This window comes from Erythrolamprus reginae, chromosome 2, assembly GCF_031021105.1.
Source record: "Erythrolamprus reginae isolate rEryReg1 chromosome 2, rEryReg1.hap1, whole genome shotgun sequence".
NCBI classification, from domain to species: domain Eukaryota; kingdom Metazoa; phylum Chordata; class Lepidosauria; order Squamata; family Dipsadidae; genus Erythrolamprus; species Erythrolamprus reginae.
The window spans coordinates 54,241,853-54,262,700 of NC_091951.1; the positions used below are offsets into that span (position 1 = coordinate 54,241,853).

The 20,848-nt window shown below is 42.1% G+C and overlaps 1 protein-coding gene across 2 annotated transcripts in view; it reads right to left on the reverse strand.

Annotated features, from left to right (window-relative positions):
• Window positions 1–20,848, reverse strand: part of ADAMTS9 (ADAM metallopeptidase with thrombospondin type 1 motif 9) — a 202,042-nt gene that overhangs the window by 102,867 nt on the left and 78,327 nt on the right. For both annotated transcript variants that reach the window (XM_070738165.1, XM_070738164.1), the window contains exons 15-19: window positions 20,333–20,450; window positions 18,714–18,809; window positions 15,068–15,231; window positions 14,806–14,935; window positions 6,668–6,794 (exon numbers count right to left, since the gene is read on the reverse strand). In XM_070738165.1, coding sequence (XP_070594266.1) covers window positions 6,668–6,794; window positions 14,806–14,935; window positions 15,068–15,231; window positions 18,714–18,809; window positions 20,333–20,450 — 635 coding nt within the window. The remainder of the gene's footprint in view (window positions 1–6,667; window positions 6,795–14,805; window positions 14,936–15,067; window positions 15,232–18,713; window positions 18,810–20,332; window positions 20,451–20,848) is intronic.

Here is a 20,848-nt window from a genome sequence, read left to right on the forward strand (position 1 = left end):
TACCGCCTGACTGCACTGTTCACCCATTTTGAGACTGTCAGAAATCATTACCCCTAAATCCTTTTCTTTTGAAGTATTTGCTAACACAGAACTGCCAATACAATACTCAGACTGAGGATTCCTTTTCTCCAAGTGCATTATTTTACATTTGGAAACATTAAACTGCAGTTTCCATTGCTTTGACCATTTATCTAGTAAAGCTAAATCATTTACCATATTACAGACCCCTCCAGGAATATCAACCCTATTGCACACTTTAGAGTCATCGGCAAATAGGCAAACTTTCCCTACCAAACCTTCCCCTATGTCAATCACTGCAAGAGAAAGCTCTTTAGATTATTCAAAATATGCCTGAGACTAAAAGCAAAAACAGAAGCAGGGGGAATATGCAGCATAATTGTAAGCATGCTTCATTTTTTTTTTCATTTTATCCAATGCTACTTTATATTGAATTCATATTATTTGTGTGAATCTGAACTTGAGTCAATGCACTGCGTGTAATTCCAAGTGATTAGGATTTAGGTAACAATATAGGGGTTTCTAAGATAATGAACCGATTGATTGATTTTATTTATATGCCGCTCATTCCAAAAAGGACTCAGTGCAGCTTACAACAGTCATAAATACAACAATAGTAAAAGAAAACAATAAATAATAGTAAATAAAAGTAAAACAATAATATCATAGAAAGAACCATGCATATATTACAATCAATCTAATTCCAGGCCTTCCGGAAAAGCCAGGTATTAACAGCTTTCCGGAAGATCGGTAGGGAGGAGATAGTGCGGATCTCTGGGGGCAGTTGATTCCACAGGGTCGGAGCCACCACAGAAAAGGCTCTTCCCCGAGGCCCCGCCAACTGACATTGTTTGGCGGATGGGACTTGGAGAAGGCTGATTCTGCGGGCCCTTACTGGCTGCAGCAAGGTGTGAGGGTGGAGGCAATCCTGTAAGTATATTTAATATTTTAATGTTTCTATCTCTGGTTTTAGGCTATGTAAGCTGCCCAGAGCTACATGACAGTGAGATGGGCGGTATATACATTTCATAAATAAATAAATAATGAAACATGCCTGAAGGCAAAGCAGCAAAGGATTACAGGAAATACTATAAGTAATAACTGGCATTCAGTTTTCCCATTCCATCTGCATTCTTTGGGATTATGAACTTTGCGCACTCTCTAACAGGAGATGAAAAAAGAACAGTATCCTTAAAAGTTCCAATTGTTTGATGGCAATTGTTTTGCCTATGCGTGAGCGAGGTTCCTATTAAATGCAATTTAAAAATGCGTGCGTGGGGAGAATAGAAATCATGTCCAACCTATCATTAGAGTCAGGCACAGTCTCAGCGGGGAGGTCTAAGTATCATAAAGAAGGCAGAAAATGGTTAGTCATTTAATGGATTTTGACTATCAAAGAAAGGGAAATGCACTTCTGGGATTTCCTGTTACATGTGAAAAATATCTTGGCTGCTTTTCAGGACTGTGCACTTTGATTAGGAAAGGGGGAAAAAAATGGTCTCAACCCCCACCCACCCTGTGTTATTCTCATTAATCACAGAACAGCCCCAAATACTTTTTTTCCCCGAGGGAGGGGGAGAAGTACGAAATAATAGAAAATTGTGGATGAAAGGAAGTGTTTAAACACCCACAATTCCACACCCCTTTCATTTTGAAAAACAAAAGCCAACTAATCCCCTCCCTATTACATGACTGAGGCAAATCCAGATTGTCAATGGAGGGACACGCGTGGGCCTCAGGTGCTCCTTTGGGAGAGGGGAAGGCATTTATTTTTTATTTTATTTATTTATTTTGTCCAATGCACAATACATATTGAAGAGAATAGACATGAAGTGTTATATATAAGAGAAGATATAAAAATAGAGGAGAAGATATATGAAGGAAGAAAAGATATATGAGATAAGGAGAGACAATTGGACAGGGGACAAAAGGCAGGCTAGTGCACTTATGTACGCCCCTTACTGACCTCTTAGGAACCTGGAGAGGTCAATCGTAGATAGTCTAAGGGAGAAATGTTGGGGGTTAGGGATTGATACTACCGAGTCCGGTAATGAGTTCCACGCTTCGACAACTCGATTGCTAAAGTCATATTTTTTACAGTCAAGCTTGGAGCGATTAATATTAAGTTTGAATTTGTTGCGTGCACTTGTATTGTTGCGGTTGAAGCTGAAGTAGTCATTGACAGGCAGGACGTTGCAGCATATGATTTTGTGGGCAATAGTTAGATTGTGTTTTAGGCGTCGTAGTTCTAAGCTTTCTAGACCTAGGATTGATAGTCTGCTTTCGTAGGGCATTCTGTTTCGAGTGGAGGAATGAAGGGCTCTTCTGGTGAAGTATCTTTGGACATTTTCTAGGGTGTTGATGTCCGAGATGTGGTATGGGTTCCAGACAGATGAACTATATTCAAGGATGGGTCTGGCAAAAGTTTTGTAGGTTCTGGTGAGTAGTGTGAGATTGCCGGAGCAGAAGCTGCGTAGGATCAGGTTAACAACTCTAGAAGATTTTTTGCGATATTGTTGCAGTGGGCTTTAGCACTTAGGTCATTTGATATTAGTATTCCAAGGTCTTTTACTGAGTGGGAGTTGGCTGTGAGATTTTGTTTATTTAGTTTATATATGAGGTTTGGATTCTATTTGCTGATGTGGAGGGCAGAGCATTTGTTGGTTGACATTTGAAGTTGCCAGGTGTTAGACCAATCTGAGACAAAGTCGAGGTCTTGCATTGTTTGAGAGAGGCTCACCTCCTTTTTCTGGTGTGTAGTTTGCTGTCAGATGGGGATAAACTAATGATTGTAGAAATGGGAGAAACTAACCAACCATCTGCAGAGTTACTGAGAGGGAACAGCAGGACGCTTCCCAAGGAAATGAAAGAGCATTCATTTTTTCATATTCGTGCACCCTGTCACACCCCTTGATGCAAGGAATCAAATCAGTTCAGGAAGCTGAACTATAGGAAACCACACTCCTCCGGTGAATGTGTACAAGGGCCAGGGAGAGCAGGGGGAATTGACACACTCTTGTTTTGGAAATATATTTTAATGTGGCGCCAGACTCGCTTAGCATCAGAGTAGACTTTATCTTGTAAATGGGAAAATTATACTCTTGCGAAAGGTTAAGCAATGCTACGGTAGGTGTAGCATCAGTTTGTTTTAGAATACTTTCGAAGCTTGGGATAGCCTGCCTTGTGCGACTTTCCACTGAGATGCCAACAATAGAATGTACACCTCCAACAATGGGGAAGAATCAAAATCCTGAACAGAGATTCTGCATGGCCTCTTCTGGGAACATTTACAATGGCCTGTTTAACTTCCTTAACATGTCCAAAATGTCTCTTCCCTCCCCTCAGCTTCTGCACTTCAGGTTTGTAAAAGTCACAGTTGAGCACAACTAAGCAGCAATGCCAGTTTCTTGGAATACTTTCTTTAAAAATGAGCATTCACAAGATCATTGTTACCTTCTTGGCGTTACCATCAGGGGCATAGTTCCCTCTAAGCTGAGCAGTGAGCAATCGCTCACTTAAAAATCATCATCAACTCAGAGTTTTCCAAACCTGCCCAGAAACCGAGAGGGAAATTTTATTATTATTTTTGTGCCGCCCAGTCCCGAAGGGACTGTCGCTCAGACACTATACTTTTCCGCTCACCCCAAAAAAAATTTAGAGAGAACACTGATCAGGGGAGTAGGAATCTACAACACGATAGGGCAGGGGGAGCAAGGCAGGAGTGAAATGCTCGTGCCTGCCAGTCGTCAGAAAGCCAATTGAGTAGGGATCGTGAAACCCCACCAGGGGTGGGTTGCTAGCTGGAACACTAAATTGGGCTCGGGCAATTTTGCTTCTGCACCTGTGGAGATAGTAAAATCGCGTACATAGCTGCAGGTGCACCCGTGTTTCAGCATGCGGGGAAGCAAAAAAACCTTGCCGAAACACGGGCGCACCTACGGCTCCGTGTGCAATTTTGCTATCTACACAGGTGCAGAAGCAAAATTGCGCTGGCTCTGCAAGCACTCATGAGCCGCCGTAGTGAGCCCAATTTAGCGCTCTGACTGGTAGCTCACTCCTGCGCCCCACCCAGCAGGCTGGATGTTGCCATTTGGGTTCTTTTAGCCTCCGCGCATGGGCAGAATGCTTTGCTTATGCGCAGATGGTAAAAGAACCCAAATGACAGTGTCCGTGTGGGTAGGTGGAATCTCACATTGTCTTCGCGACTGGCTCTCCAACAACTGACAGGCACAAATGAACCAGGAGCATTTCATCCTTGGAGCATGGGAATGGTTAAACCTTTCTACACTAGAGTATACTACAGAAAGAGAACAAATGTGCATGTACACACATGTATACAGAAGGTGAAATCAAGAGCCCAAACCACTGAATTCCTAATCAAATCAACCAATCTGGAAGTGATTCCTTCAGGTTCACAAGTACAATGGTACCTCTACTTACGGACTTAATTCGTTTTGTGACCAGGTTCTTAAGTAGAAAAGTTTGTACGAAGAAGCAATTTTTCCCATAAGAATCAATGTAAAAGCAAATAATGTGTGTGATTGGGGAAACCACAGGGAGGATGGAGGGCCCGTTTTCTCCCAGGAGATTCCTAGAGAGGCCCCAGTGAGGCTTCGCCCCACCTTTTCCGGCCCTGTTTCCTCCCAGGAGATTCCTAGACCCCACGGGGACATCTCCCTGCCTTTTAAGGTTACAGTTTCGGAGGCTCGGGTTTGTAAATGGAAAATGGTTCTTGAGAAGAGGCAAAAAAATCTTGAACACCAGGTTCTTATCTAGAAAAGTTCGTAAGTAAAGGCGTTCTTAGGTAGAGGTACCACTATATGGTCCAAATGCCATCTTCACTGTTGTACTTGTATACAGTAATAGGCCACCTTTGAAACTAGAACAGTGTTTCTTCAACTTTGGTAACTTTATGTTGGCTTAACTTTGACTCCCATAATTCCCCGGCGAGCACACTCTAATTCCCTGTTTAACCAACACTATATGAGTTAGTAACTAGCTTAATCTCTAATAGCATCAGAATACAGTAAGGCCCTACGTAAGCCTCCTCAGAACACAGTTATGAAGACTGGCCATTGCACCGAAGAAAATTATCATTTTCTCTGAGATTACAATAAAATGTAGTAAGTTTGCATGATTGCTATGGCTCTTTCACATTTTTTGTGTGTGTGTGCGTGTTAGTTTTTTATTTTAAAATATACATCAGCATTATTACAAGGACAGTGTGGTCTCTGAGTGTTGTGGTTAGCTCTGGCCCAGCTCCTGCCCCAAGGACTGTGGATGAGGGGGAGACATCCACATGCTGCAGGCCTGTTTTGCCCCTGGTGGAATCTGCTGATGAAGGCTCCTCTGACCAAGAAGACATGAGTGACAGGGAGGAGGAGAGTGTGGCAGACAGCTCAAAAGGAGATCAATTATCTAGCTCCTCCTTGGATTCAGTACAAGAGTTAATGATTCAGCCACGCATGCGGAGAGCGATGCATAGGCAGCAACAATTGAGAGATTATTATCAAAGAAAATGAGGCCAACTGTGGTTGGGTGGGGCTGTGGTAATTAGTGAGGCTGCTATAAATAGTAGCCTGTCCGTTTGGCCATTGTGGAGGATTATTTGATCATTGTGTTTCGTGACTGCTCTACTGACTTTGACCTTTTGTGTGCTGATTTTTCCCCGCTTTGAAACTAAACCAGGGCAAAGTGTGTTTCACTTTGTGAAAAAAGAAGGACTGTGAATTGCCTCACAGCTGCAAGTTAAGTATCACAGAACTGATAAGGGACCTGTACAAATTACCAGTTTGTTTGGAGACAAGTGCTCTTTGCTATACCAAAAGAGGGCTTGGTTTAAGTGAATTTTCATTATAAAGTACATTGTTTTGAATTTTCAAACGTGTGTGTGTCTGAAATTGTATCTGTGCATTTTTGGGAGCTCGACAGAACACTGAGTATCATTCATTTTGATACAAAAATAATATTAATACAAATGAGCATTACTACGTTAGTCAAACTTGCGTGGTTCTAATGTTACTACGCATATTTATGTCAACATATAATCCTTCATTTTTCAGTTATTCAATATTTGCTACACCTTTCTAGTAGTAATTGAACATACCTGATATGAACATACCCTTTTTCAAAATCTGATTTTAATCTCTACCTTTCACTTGAAATGTGTTATGCAAAAATATGTATAACAATATTCAACCTATTCCTAATTTCTTAACTTACTCTAATTTTTAATACAGCCAATGTTGCTGTTGTTTGTTTTAAAAAGGGATCCTTTCTATCTCTGGTCTCCCACCGTCTTAGAAGTTTCACTTCTTCTCTTTTTAATTCATCTCACGTACTCCTCCCTTGGGTCCTTATCTGCATTTTTTGTATTCAACCCAGCCATTATTTTTAACTCCACTATTTTTTTGCTGCCAGTCCACCCCCCAAGTCTGCCAAATCCTCTGTCTTTTCCCAAAAATATATATTTCAGTTTATTCAGTTCCATTTTCCTACTTCCGAGTATATATTCTCCCAACTTTATTTCACCCAACAGGTCTTTTTTTTCAAGTTTCTAGTCAATAAGGTCCAATTGGCCTTGCAATTTAAATTATGGAGTCTAAAACAATGGAATCCATATATATATATATATAAAAGACTGCCTTACCTTAATTCACAATTTAAATTACACAGCTCTGTCACTGGATCAGGTTGGGGAATTTTATCACATCTTTGGTCAGATACCATGAGCTGATCAGATTCCCGGGTGCAAATAGGTTTCCTTTTTCGTTCCCCTGAAAAGAATGAAACAAATACAATTACATAAAGGGTAAATAACTCATTTTTTCCTGTACATATGTTCCAAAGTTGGCCTATATTTAGATAGGTTCTAAATATTGTTTATGCCCTTCCTAAACAATTTACATTGGCTAACTGCAAGGAACTGAAAAGCCAAGATATCTGAAGTTTATTTTTCAACAACCTGGCTATATTTAAGAACTTGTTTTAAAATTGCTACTTGATGTAACTGAGGTTTACCCCTCTCTCCTGTGTTTCATTTTTAAATATGTCAAACATGAGGAGATTCCTAAATTAAGCATTTTGGAGATACAGGGTTCAAGTCCCCGGAGAGGGGCGGTATATAAATCAATCAATCAATCAATCAAACAAACAAACAAACAAACAAACAAACAAACAAACAAACAAAAAAGTCCCCCCCTCCAAAGAAAGTGCAATTAATTTGTGTACTTATATTCAATTATAATGAGGGTTGGAGGTATATGAACATAACACAGACCCATAGAAACTGACTGCAGCTATCATTATTCCATTTGCTAGGTTTCAGAAGGTTTAAATAGATATGGGCTCTCTTCTTTGTCTTTTGTTTCACTAAGGGCAGAATAATGAGAAAGAAATAATGGTGAGGCTAACAGTTCCATTCCTATCTATCAACTGCCCATTAGAATGACTGCTTCACCCAAATTAACATTTGTTAATTTATGTAATTCTTCCTGGCTGTAGGTGTTGTGCAGAAGCATCTGCACAACATCTACAGTCCCAGCGACCGGTTAAGTCCCACAGAGTCGGCCTTCTCCAGGTCCCGTCAACTAGACAATGTCGCTTGGGGGCCCCTAGGGGAAGAGCCCTGTGGGGGCCCCAGCCCTCTAGAATCAGCTCCCCCCAGAGATCTGCACTGCCTCCACCCTCCTTGCCTTCTGCAAGACTCTCAAGACTCATTTATGTTATGGCTTGGGGCCATTACACTCTACCCCCTGGCCAAACGAATGTAGTGTATGTTTGTTGTGTGAATGGCAATGACTGATTTTAATACTACAGGGGTTTTAGATTAACTGTATTAAATTAATTGGATTGTGATATTAAATTCTTTTTTATATGATGTAAGCCACCCGAGTCCTTGGAGAGGGGCGGCATATAAATCCAATTTAAAAAATAATAAATAAATAGATCTACCAAAATCTTTCAGCCAACATTTTTTTTCTATTTTGCATCAATGATAGTAGAGTTTGTGGGGTCAAGCCCTATCCTCAGCAGCTACATTCCCTCTGGCACTAGAAAGAGGTCTGTCTATAGTCTTTTCAGAGTTCCTGTCTGCAGGTGCAGGTATGAATGTATGTATGTATGTATGTATGTATGTATGTATGATGATGATGATGATGATGATTATTATTATTATTATTTATATTTGTATGCCGCCCCTCTCCGAACACACGGGGCGGCTCACAGAATAAATACAAACATAAGCATGTAGCACAAATCTAATAATTTAAAATACAACTAAAAGCCCTAGTGTAATACGCAATCATACAGTCCAATCGCGCCATACATTACATTCATTGGTCAGAGGGGCAAGGCCTAATTGCCCTAAGCCTGGCGACATAGATGGGTCTTTAAGCTTTTGCGGAAGGCGAGGAGGATGGGAGCAGTACGAATCTCTGCCGGGAGCTGATTCCAGAGGGCCAGCGCCCACACAGAGAAGGCTCTTCCTCTAGGCCCCACCAAATGACATTGTTTGGTTGACGGGACCTGGAGAAGACCAACTGTGTGGGACCTTACCGGCCGCAGGGATGTATGTGGCAGAAGGCGGTCCCGTAAGTAATCTGGTCCGATGCTATGTAGGGCTTTGTAGGTCATCACCAACACTCTGAATTGTGTCCGGACACTAATCAGCAACCAGTGCAGTCCATGAAGTGATGGAGAGATATGGGAATATCTGGGTAGACACATGACCACTGACATGGCTGCATTCTGCATGATTTGAAGTTTCCGAACACTCTTCAAAGATAGCCCCATGTAGAGAGCATTGCAGTAGTCGAGGTGATAAGGGCATGAGTGACCATGAGCAAGGACTCCCTATCCAAATAGGGCCGCAACTATGGGTATATCTTGTCTCATAATTTACTGCATATTGCATGAATAAACCTTTGGGCTCTTTGTTTAGTTAGGTTTTCTGTCTTGCATTTAAACGATCTTACTAGCACCTAAAAAGGCATCGAGTGTCAGAACATCTGCTTTCCCATTAGAGTCAGGGAGACCATGTCTCCCCCTGCCATCACTAAATGCAACCACACATTTTGGAAGAACTCACAATTCTTCCTCTAAAAGATCCTCCTAAACTCAGCCATCTGAAAGAAATCAGTGCTTCTAAGTTTGATTGGCCAGAAAATAGCAGAAAACAACTTTGCTGTCTGCTGGAGTTCTGCATACAAATTTTCTCCCTCTTTATTCCTTCATAAATATCAAACAAGGAAATGAGAAGTGAATAAGAACATAAGAAGAGCCACGCTGAACTGGGCCAAAGCCCATCGAGTCCCGCATTCTGTCTCACAGAATGCTGGAATGAAAAAAGGATGAGGATGAGAATTCTATTCCCAGTGTTAGTTGCTGCTGAGACAATAACTAGCGTGGGAATATTTGTCTGCCTCCTCCTTCACTTTGCGCTATTCCTTCATTATCACTTACTGGAATATTGAACTTGAGGTACCACATCTGCTCTGCAAAACTCCACCAGATGGCAACAGAGAGTCAAGAGTTTTAGCATCTTTTTGCTACCATGTCTAGAGGTCATCTGAGTTTTACAGTCCATATATGATAGTCCTATCACACTATCATATTTCTTGAAGCCATGGGGAAGCCTGGCAGGGTGTACTGGATCCCAGACCAGTTATCTCACTATATTTAGGCCACTGTTGCTTGTTTAATATAGGCATCTAATACAAAATGTATTAATGAAAAAGGGAGAAATATTCAGCATAAAAGTCACAGTGCAAATCCTGGCCTTTGGTATTTGCATCCAAAAGTCCTAAAGTCTGCATTACAATGCACATTTTTCATTAGCTCCTCTCTGCAACTTTCACCCTCCCTCCCCTCATCAACAGTTGCCTATACTGTGAACTGGAAACAAGTAATTCATACATGGAAAACCTTAGATAATTTTGATGCACCCAGTTCCCAGAAGTTTAGTCTTCTTCTTTGGTTATCATAAGTGAGCTATTAACTGACTTTTTCCAGATCCCAGGACAGTGGTTGGTATCCTATTGAACATGGAAAAATGAAGGAGCAACTTGTGCTTTGAAAATAAAAGAAAAAACTGAATCTGTGAGAAAAGCCTATTGAAAAGATCAATCTTAAAGGAAAAAGTAAATTCAGGGAAGCTAAATTAATTGCAATACAGACTTAGAATTTGTAGCGCCACAAGACTAGTGAAATACTACTTAATCAGTAAGATTTTGTACATGTTAGGAACAAAAACTATCAAGGAGATCATATTTGAAGGTCAACAGGTTCATACTCAACCCTGACAAGACGGAGTGGCTATGGATTCTGCCTCCCAAGGACACTTCCTTCTGTCCATCCATTACCCTGGGGGTGGGACTTTTGACCTCCTCAGAGAGGGTCCGCAACTTGGGCGTCCTCCTCGATCCACAGCTGACTTTGGAACATCATTTGTTGGCTGTGGCGAGGGGGGCGTTTGTCCAGGTTCACCTGGTGTATCAGTTGTGGCCCAATCTGGACAGGGAGTCTCTACTCAGTCACTCATGCCCTTATCACATCAAAGTTTGACTACTGCAATGCTCCTCTTTGAGGAGTGTTTGGAAACTACATATTGTGCAGAATGTAACCGCGCGAGCAGTCATGGGCCTACCCGAACATGCCCATATCTCTCCAACACTCCGCGGTCTGGCTGCCAATTGGTTTCCGCACTCAATTCAAAAGGTTATGACCTATAAAGCCCTTCATGGAATGGGACCAGATTACTTACGGGACTACCTCCTTCCGCATGAATCCCAGCGACCAGTTAGGTCACACAGAGTCAGCCTTCTACAGGTCCTGTCAACTAGTCAATATCGCTTGGTGAGACCTAGGCAAGAGCCTGCTCGGTGGGGGCCCCGGTCCTCTGGAATCAGCTCCCCCTGGAGATTCATACTGCCCCCACCCTCCTTGCCTTTTGTAAGGGTCATCTATGCCGCCAGGCTTGGATCATTAGACTCTGTCCCCGGGCTGATGAATGTATGGTGGGGTTTTTGATTGAATGGATACGTGTGCATTTTAATCAGTTTTCTGGTTTTTAGATTTAATTCTCAACTTTAATTAATTGGATTTTGATGTACATTGTCTTTTTTATATGTTGTAAGCTGCCCCGAGTCCTTGGAGAGGGGCAGCACTTAAATCCGATTAATTCAATAAACAAACAAACAATCAAACACACACACAAACAAACAAACAAACAAACAAACAAATAATCTGGTTATTTTCCTTGGGCTTTTTCTCATGCCAACCTTAATCTTTCCATTAACATTAATTTATCCTACAATTAGATTACTTTATTCCTCCCACACTAACTTGATAATTTTTTGGTTATAGACAGGTGCAGCCATTATGATCTAGCAAAGGGAGACTTAGCCTTAAAAAATGGTAATCAACCCATTGCATAACGTAGCGCAAAAATCATTATTTCTCAGTTGTAACTCCCCATCTGTAAAACTGTAATAAAAGCTACTGGTTGAAAGTTTTAGAGATTGAAATAGGTTTCTCAGGTTTGTTAATTTCATCTTGCAGCAAATTTCTAGCAGCAAGTGATTCCACTGAAAGGGGCTATTCACGTCGTTCAGCCATTACAGTGGTACCTCGAGATACGAGTTTAATTCGTTCCGGACCTGGGCTCTTAAGTCGAGCAGCTCTTATCTCGAACGACTTTTCCCCATAGGAATTAATGTAAATAATTTTAATTGGTTCCAGCCCTCAAAAAACTCACAAAGTTAGTCTAAATTATGCAGAAAGACATGTTTTTAATGAAGAAATGTACATGTACATATAAATGAATAATGAAGTTTCTTTCACTTAACTTGTAAACTTTCTTAAACTTTTAAATTTACACATGTTCAACTTCTCTGCCACCCAATCCTGTAGGACAGAGGTCCCCAACCCTTTTTGCACCAGGGACCGGCTTTAAGCGATCAAGAGAGGAATGGGTGAATGAATGGACGGAGGGTGGGAAGGAAGGAAGGAAAGAGGGAAGGGACAGGAACAGAGGAAGGAAGCAAGGAAACTTATGAAAGGGGAGAGTAAGAGAGGAATGAGTGAAGGGAGGGAGGGAGGGAAGAAGGTGGGAAGGAGAAAGAAAAGAAGAAATAGAGGAATGGAAGGTAAAAGAGAGAAAGAAAAAGAGCAAGAAAGAAAGAAAGAAAGAAAGAAAGAAAGAAAGGGGGAAGGGACAGGAACAGAGGAAGGAAGCAAGGAAACTTATGAAAGGGGAGAGTAAGAGAGGAATGAGTGAAGGGGGGAGGGAAGAAGGTGGGAAGGGGAAAGAAAAGAAGAAATAGAGGAAGGGAAGGTAAAAGAGAGAAAGAAAAAGAGCAAGAAAGCAAGCAAGCAAGAAAGAAAGAAAGAAAGAAAGAAAGAAAGAAAGAAAGGGGGAAGGGACAGGAACAGAGGAAGGAAGCAAGGAAACTTATGAAAGGGGAGAGTAAGAGAGGAATGAGTGAAGGGAGGGAGGGAGGGAAGAAGGTGGGAAGGAGAAAGAAAAGAAGAAATAGAGGAATGGAAGGTAAAAGAGAGAAAGAAAAAGAGCAAGAAAGAAAGAAAGCAAGAAAGAAAGAAAGAAAGGGGGAAGGGACAGGAACAGAGGAAGGAAGCAAGGAAACTTATGAAAGGGGAGAGTAAGAGAGGAATGAGTGAAGGGGGGAGGGAAGAAGGTGGGAAGGAGAAAGAAAAGAAGAAATAGAGGAAGGGAAGGTAAAAGAGAGAAAGAAAAAGAGCAAGAAAGAAAGAAAGAAAGAAAGAAAGAAAGAAAGGGGGAAGGGACAGGAACAGAGGAAGGAAGCAAGGAAACTTATGAAAGGGGAGAGTAAGAGAGGAATGAGTGAAGGGAGGGAGGGAGGGAAGAAGGTGGGAAGGAGAAAGAAAAGGAGAAATAGAGGAAGGGAAGGTAAAAGAGAGAAAGAAAAAGAGCAAGAAAGAAAGCTGCAAGCACCCCCCGAGTCCCCCAGGCCGGCTGCAACCTTTTAAAACACGCGCGCCGCTTCGCAGCTGTCTCCTGAAGCCGAACGCGGAAGTTAGCGTTTGGCTTCAGGAGACAGCTCCTTGGCGCTTGTATCTCGAATTTGGGCTTGTAAGTAGAACAAAAATATCTCTCCCCTCCCAGCTCTTATCTCGAGTTGCTCTTAAGTAGAGCAGCTCTTATGTCGGGGTTCCACTGTATATTGTTTTGGACAGAAAGAGCAATTAGATCTTTCTAGGTCTGCTGGTTACCTAGGTCAGTTGGGACTTATTCCTTGGCTTTGACTCTTGCCACTACAGCAGCAAGATGCATCCTAAATTTGATATTCACGGGTGAATAGTGAAAGTAAAACTATAAAGACACAGCACTATGCACATTTTGCCAACAATCATGGCAAAAAAGGTCATAAAATCAGTTGTAAGCTAGGCAGTGTGTTTAATAGCCTTTCCTATTACTCTGTCTTGAGTGCTGCGAAAAATGGCTGAGGGGCAAAGCAGCGGTGGCGGAGGGAAGTCCTGGTTACCTTCTCTCTGGTGCCCGTTTCCTCGTCGCCAAATGTTAGATCCTTACTGGAAGAAGGATTGCACTCTTGTGGTGAGTAACGGTTCTTTATTAACAATCAGTAACGGTTACAGAACTAGACAACGACAACATGGCTGTGCCCGGCAGCTATATATATGCCGGGCTGCCAACCAATCATATTATAGTATTTTCCCGCCCAAGGAATATGGGGCGGGTACAATGCCTAATTGTCCTCTGGACACAACAAGTAGCATAAGAGAAGCCAACTTAATGTAGAGTTTTTTTTTTTTTTAATGTCTTAGAGCAGGGGTGTCACACACAAGGCTCATGGGCTGGATTTGGCCTTCAGGGTGCTTAGATCTGGGTGGCAGGGCTGTTCTGGAAATAGCGAAGGACCTGCCCGTGGTTGCTTTGCCAGCAAAAAGGGAGCTTGTGCTCCGTTTTGGTTGGCAGAGCATTGCAGAAGGCCGCCCGACTAAAAACAGAGCTTGGGAGCCCATTTTCATTTAGGCCACCACAGATGAGCCCCTGACACGAGTGACTTCATGCTGGCCACACCCAGCCCAGCCCCCCAAGGTCAAACACAATCCTGATGCAGCCTTCAACGAAATCGAGTTTGACACCACTGACTTAGAGTCAGTGTTGACCCTGGTGACTGCCTCGATTGGTACCCAAATTTTCTGGGTAAGATTTCAAAAATGGTTTGTCCGTTTCTGCTTCCTAGAACTGAGAGAGAACTGACTCCAAATCACCCAGCTGGACTTGTGCCTAAGAATTCATCATCTCCTGGCTTCTAGACTGGTGTGTGAACCACCCCACCAAAGTAGCTCTAATGCAGAGTAGATGGTAATAATTCTGAGGTAAATATTCCCTCAAGTCAGCCTAAAGTACTAAGAAGGCCTGGATTTTCTGGCAGTCCTGGGACTAGGAATGATTGAATATATGCACAGCTTTTTAAGGGGTACTTATGTATTTATGCTATTTGCTGCTTTTAATGTTGTTACATTTTATATTGCTTTTTAGTTGTTGTGATTGTTATGAGCTGCCCAGAATCCTGCTGGAGTTGGTGGCATATAAATATCCCAAAAATAAATAAATAAATAAATAAATAAATAAATAAATAAATAAATAAATAATAAATAATAAATAAATAAATAAGGGTCTTAATATTGCGAACAGTGTAAAAGACAGCATATATCATCCCGCTACAGCTTTTGGAAATGTAAAGTTTGAACTATTTTTCAAATCCCTTTAAAGCCACGTACCTTGGCAGAGTTTACTGCAGGGCTGCCAAGGTCCATAGACATTCCAATAAAACTGTTGAGGTTTATCTTCAATGGGGATATTGAATGTGTATCGAACATCAGGGTTATATAAATTACCCACTGATAAAACCTGAGGAGAAAAAGATACGGAAAAGCATAGCATCAAGGGAGCAGTTGTACTATTGCATCTACATAAACCTTACAATAGAGCAATATATATATATATTTGATTTTCTTTTAGAAAAAGATATATTTTTTTTACCTGAAGAATTATTTCTTGATCAATGCGGTAAGTAGAATTGATTCGTTCAATGGGACTGTCTGAGCCACTGTATTCTATGACAGCATTTCCAATTTTGATTTCCTTCTTAAACATACTGACAACATAGTCTCCATTTAATATGAAGCCCTCATTGCTTGACAATGCTATGTTCACAAACATAAATAAAAAATGAATCAAAGTAAATTTTCTTGTATACATCAAGAAGGGTATTACAATGAATTTAGTATCAATATTGATTTATTTATTTTACTTCTAGACAACCCAATCATTGTGGTTCTTCTGACAGTATAGAAATCAATTTATTTACATAATATGGTTTCAATCATTTAAATTCTGTTTTAAAAAGCAGCCTAATTAGAATAAATTAGAAAATCATAACCATATAAGTAGTGTTTTCCAGATGCAACCCCTCAATACCATAAATCATAACCTGTAGAATTCCAGTCTACCCTCTTCCCCATCCAATGTTGTAAAAAAAAAGTCATTTATTTGTACAGAGTGCAATTAATTCCAAACTGAACTTACAAATGGAGAATTGTCTTTGCATATTTTACCTTGGACTTGAAACTATATATGAACTTATACATGTGACTAAAAGCTGAAGATTTCAAAGCTTAGAAGAATACAGTGGTACCTCATGATACGAACCCCTCGTCTTACGAACAACCCGAGATACGAACCCGGGGTTCAGAAAATTTTTGCCTCTTCTTACGAACTTTTTTCTTCTTACGAACCCGCCGCTGCCGAGAAGCCCCGCCGCCCGGCTGTCACCTTTTAAAACAGCCGGGGGGCTTCTCGGCGGCCTCCCGAATGCCGAACCCAGAAGTTTGGGTTTGCCGTTCGGGTTCAGGAGGATGCTGGGAAGCCCCCCAGCTGTTTTAAAAGGTGACAGCCGGGCGACGGGGCTTCCCAGCGGCCTCCCGAACCTGAACTTTTGCCAAACTTCCAGGTCCGGCGTTCGGGAGGCCGCTGGGAAGCCCCGCCGCCCGGCTGTCACCTTTTAAAACAGCCGGGGGGCTTCTTGGCTGCCTCCCGAAAGCCGAACCCGGAAGTTCAGGTTTGGCGTTCGGGTTCAGGAGGACGCTGGGAAGCACCACCGGCTGTTTCAAAAGGTGACAGCCGGGCGGCGGCGTTTTTTTGCATTTTTTTTTCGTTGCACAGATTAATAGATTTTACATTGTTTCCTATGGTAAACAGTGTTTCGTCTTATGAACTTTTCGTCTTACGAACCTCCCCCTGGAACCAATTAGGTTCGTAAGATGAGGTATTACTCTTTCAGTTCAGGAAACCAGGCCTTCCTTTAAACTGTATTGTTTTCTGAATGACAGCAGCCTGCTGTTATTATGTGGTTAACTTCCTAATTTAGTTTCTCACCTGTTTCTTATCACTGCTACTCTACTGCCCTAAGGGAGTGCTTAGTGGAGACTGAACAAGACTGCAAGAGATAAGACACAACTGATAGAGAATCCAGGCACGGTCACATTCTATTCTATGTTTGCATAGTGCCAGACAATAATGGCTGGGCCCAGATGTACACTTACAATAGAACCAATTAAATTAATTAAACATGAATTGGCCAAACCATTAAAAATATGAAAAAATTAAGAAGGACAAAAGTCTGAGAGAAAGGAAATTTCTCCAAAACGTCTACGTATTAATATCAGTTTTAATAGCACAGGCCATTGTAAAAGGCCTCACAGTCTCAACTGCAGAAAAATGCAAAGACGTTGTATTGAAAGATTCTATAGACATTTCAATTAAGATATATTTTCTCTGTTCCAGATTTTGAAAGAAAGCTGAATTACATTTGAAACCCCAAATAGAAAAAAATAAAACAATGTTCACTGTAGAGCAGGGCCTCGATTTCATTGAGGGCTGCATCAGGGTTGTATTTGATCTCGAGGAGGGAGGGCATGGCCAGGGAGCATGGCCAGCTTGATATCACTCGTTTTGGGGGCGCATGTGGTAGCCTCAGCACTCTACGGGCTGCTGCTCTACGTTTTCGGCTAGGACGGCCTCCTGCAACCCCCTGCCAGTGAAAATGGAGCTTTGGTAGGAAGGGTGAAGCCCTTGCGAGCTCCATTTTCAACTGGGGTGCCTTCCTGTAACCCTCTCTTGCCAGAGAAAACGGGGCTCGGGGTGGCCGCATGCAGTCCTCCCAAACTCCATTTTTGCTGGCAGAAACACCATGGGCTAGCCCTTCCCTGTTTTCAGGGCAGCCTCATAGGCCAGATATATGCGGGTCAAATTCAGCCCGCAGGTTTTCAGTTTGACACCCACGCTCTAAAACTACCTCAAATGAGATTTTTAAAATGCAGGAAAAGGAAAAGAGATAGACCATAGTGCACACAATTGGTAGAGGGGGGGGGTTAATGCTCCATGTCTATGAGATTTAGCGTTTACCCTTCACATGAAGTGATAACATCAATTAAAATGTCTATTTTCCACCTCCCATCTAAATATGGAGAGTGATGTGGCCAGTTATGGGTGGGAATGGAGATTTTGCAATATCCTTCCTCCAGGAGTGGGGAGGGAATGGAGCTTTTGCTGTATCCTTCCCTTGGAGTGGAGTGGGAATGGAGATTTGCAATATCCTTCCTCCAGGAGTGGGGAGGGAATGGAGCTTTTGCTGTATCCTTCCCTTGGAGTGGAGTGGGAATGGAGATTTTGCAATATCCTTCCTCCAGGAGTGGGGAGGGAATGGAGCTTTTGCTGTATCCTTCCCTTGGAGTGGAGTGGGAATAGAGATTTTGCAATATCCTTCCTCCAGGAGTGGGGAGGGAATGGAGCTTTTGCTGTATCCTTCCCTTGGAGTGGAGTGGGAATGGAGATTTGCAATATCCTTCTTCCAGGAGTGGGGAGGGAATGGAGCTTTTGCTGTATCCTTCCCTTGGAGTGGAGTGGGAATGGAGCTTTTGCAATATCCTTCCTCCAGGAGTGGGGAGGGAATGGAGCTTTTGCTGTATCCTTCCCTTGGAGTGGAGTGGGAATGGAGCTTTTGCTATATCCTTTTCCTGCCACACCCACCAACTCCGCCCACAGACTCGGTAGGGAAAATTATTGAATTTCACCCCTGATATGAACCTAATGCTAAAATGATACAGAAGGCCCAACACAAGTAGTCCTTGACTTATTAAACAATCACCTAATAACTGTTCAAAATTACAATTGGGTTCTTAGCTGGCCACACATATCCCATGCATCACTGCATTTTGGGTGTTTGGTAACTGGTACACATTTACCACCATTTGCAACATTCTGCAGTCATATGACAGTGATTTATGACATTTTTGCCAAAAACCATTGTTTGCTTCCAGTTTCGGCCCAAAAAAGCCCCATAGTAAGCAGGATGTTTGCTTAATCACCACAGTACAGTATTCGCTTTATGACTGATGTAAAAAAAAGGATTCTAAAATCAGGCATGGTCACATGGTGACTGTACTTTACAACCATCACAGCTTATGACCGAAATTGCAGATTCAATTATGGTTGTAAGTTGAAGATTGCCTATGTGATTTTTCTGGGTTTTTTTCAACAAAACAGTTATATGATAGTATGACAAGACCATTCATTTTTTGAAGGGAATAACATTAATTTGCAGTTGCTCAAGGCCATCACTTCTTACCAAGGTAATTATCATCTTCTGGTTTCCCTGAGTAACTATGCTGCCGTACGTCGATATTTGTAGCACCGGCTGGAATGCGTATCACAGTGTTATAACCTGAGAAGACAAGACAGAAAGTCAAGTGTTGAATGGGGTGAATGGAAGAGGTAGAAAGAAGTGGCTTCAAAAATACCTCCCAGAGACCAATTAGAGCACATAGAGTTGGTCTCGTCCCAGTCCCATCCGCTAAACAATGCAGGTTGGCGGGACCATGGGGGAGGGCCTTCTCTGTTGCTGCCCCAGCCTTGTGAAATCAACTCCCTCCCCGATGTCCGTACAGCCCCCACCCTGCTGGCTTTTGGTAAGGTTATGAAGACCTGGCTATGCCGGCAGACCTGGGGGTCCTAAATCAAACACTAGCTTGTCCATGAGTATGAATCAGTATGAATGACCAGTACACGTGTTGCTGAACTGTTTTTGAGTTTTAATTAGAGTTTTAGAATTTAGTTTGTTTTTCTTGACTTCTTTTTATTGTTATTGTTACTTGTAATTTACACTGTTGTAAGCCGCCCTTAGTCCTTCGGAATTGGGCGGTATAGAATTCTAAATTGATGGATGGATGGATGGATGGATGGATGGATGAATGAATGAATGAATGAATAACCAACCAACCAACCAACCAACCAACCAACCAACCAACCAACCAACCAACCAACCAACCAACCAACCAACCAACCGCTCTTTATTTGGCAACTATTTACAATCCAACAAAGTCTAGCGAATCAGCAGTCAGTATTTTCCCTCCAGAATTGAGGACCTGAGTGAAGCCTATGTGCTGCAGTTTGACAATGTAACATCAAGCTTATTTATTTATTTATTTATTTATTGATTGATTAGATTTGTATGCCGCCCCTCTCCGGAGACTCGGGGCGGCTAACAGCAACAATAAAGCAGTGTACAATAGTAGTCTGATGTTAGAAACAATTAAAAACCCATTAATAAAAAAACCCCAAACATACATACAGACATACCATGCATAGAATTGTAGAGGCCTAGGGGGAAGAGGGTCTTAATTCCCCCATGCCTGACGGCAGAGGTGGGTTTTAAGCAGCTTACGAAAGGCAAGAAGAGTGGGGGCAATTCTAATCTTTGGGGAGAGTTGGTTCCAGAGGGCCGGGGCCGCCACAGAGAAGGCTCTTCCCCTGGGTCCCGCCAAGCGACATTCTTTAGTTGACGGGACCTGGAGAAGATACACTCTGTGGGACCTAACTGGTAGCTGGGATTTATGCAGCAGAAGGCGGTCCCTGAGATAATCTGGTCCGGTGCCATGAAAGAGTAGTAGATGCTTGGAACAAACTTCCAGCAGACGTGGTTGGTAAATCCACAGTAACTGAATTATGCATGTGTGGTCTTGATATTGTTTTTTTTAATAATAACAACAAAAAGAAAAATTGTGCTACGATTCGACATCACAGTAACCAAGTTGATGCTTTCGTGTTATGATCAAATTAGCAAGAAGCTCAAAATATGGGGGGCGGGGGAATGAAAGCGGAATCTTCTTCATCACAGGACTGGGGTTTTTTTCCCAAAACATGTCACAGATGGTTAAGTTTGCTAGCAAACAGCTTTTCTCCTCTTACCATAGTGCACCGTATTGAATGTCCCTGCAATGGTTTTGCATGATGAATTATCGCCACCACACACACCACATTTATCCCTTCTGGCTTTGGAGTTGAGCACATGATCACATCCAGCTTGCTTTAGAGAAAGAAAAGTTCAGAATGAAATTGGACAAATATGAAAATAAGACAGAATTTACAGGGTTGCAAATGAAAACCATACTACCAAGCGATGGCCTCTGACGGCACATCCATACTTTATTTTTCCAGTATCCTGTTACGCTCTAATAATCATAACCATCCTCCTATTAGGACATGAAAAGTAAGCATGTTTCAAGCCACGTGAAGTGCAAAAAACTATATAGCGTGCTGGGAGATAAGTGAGACAGGCAGGTGAGCTCCTGGAGCTACAGAGAAGATTACCCACAGTTTATTATGCCTTGTGGAAATGGGTAGCGGTCAGTTTATGAAGCTTTCAGCCCAATTGTGATGCAACCGTGATCCCAACAAAATGACTGCAATTGCTCCAATTATCTG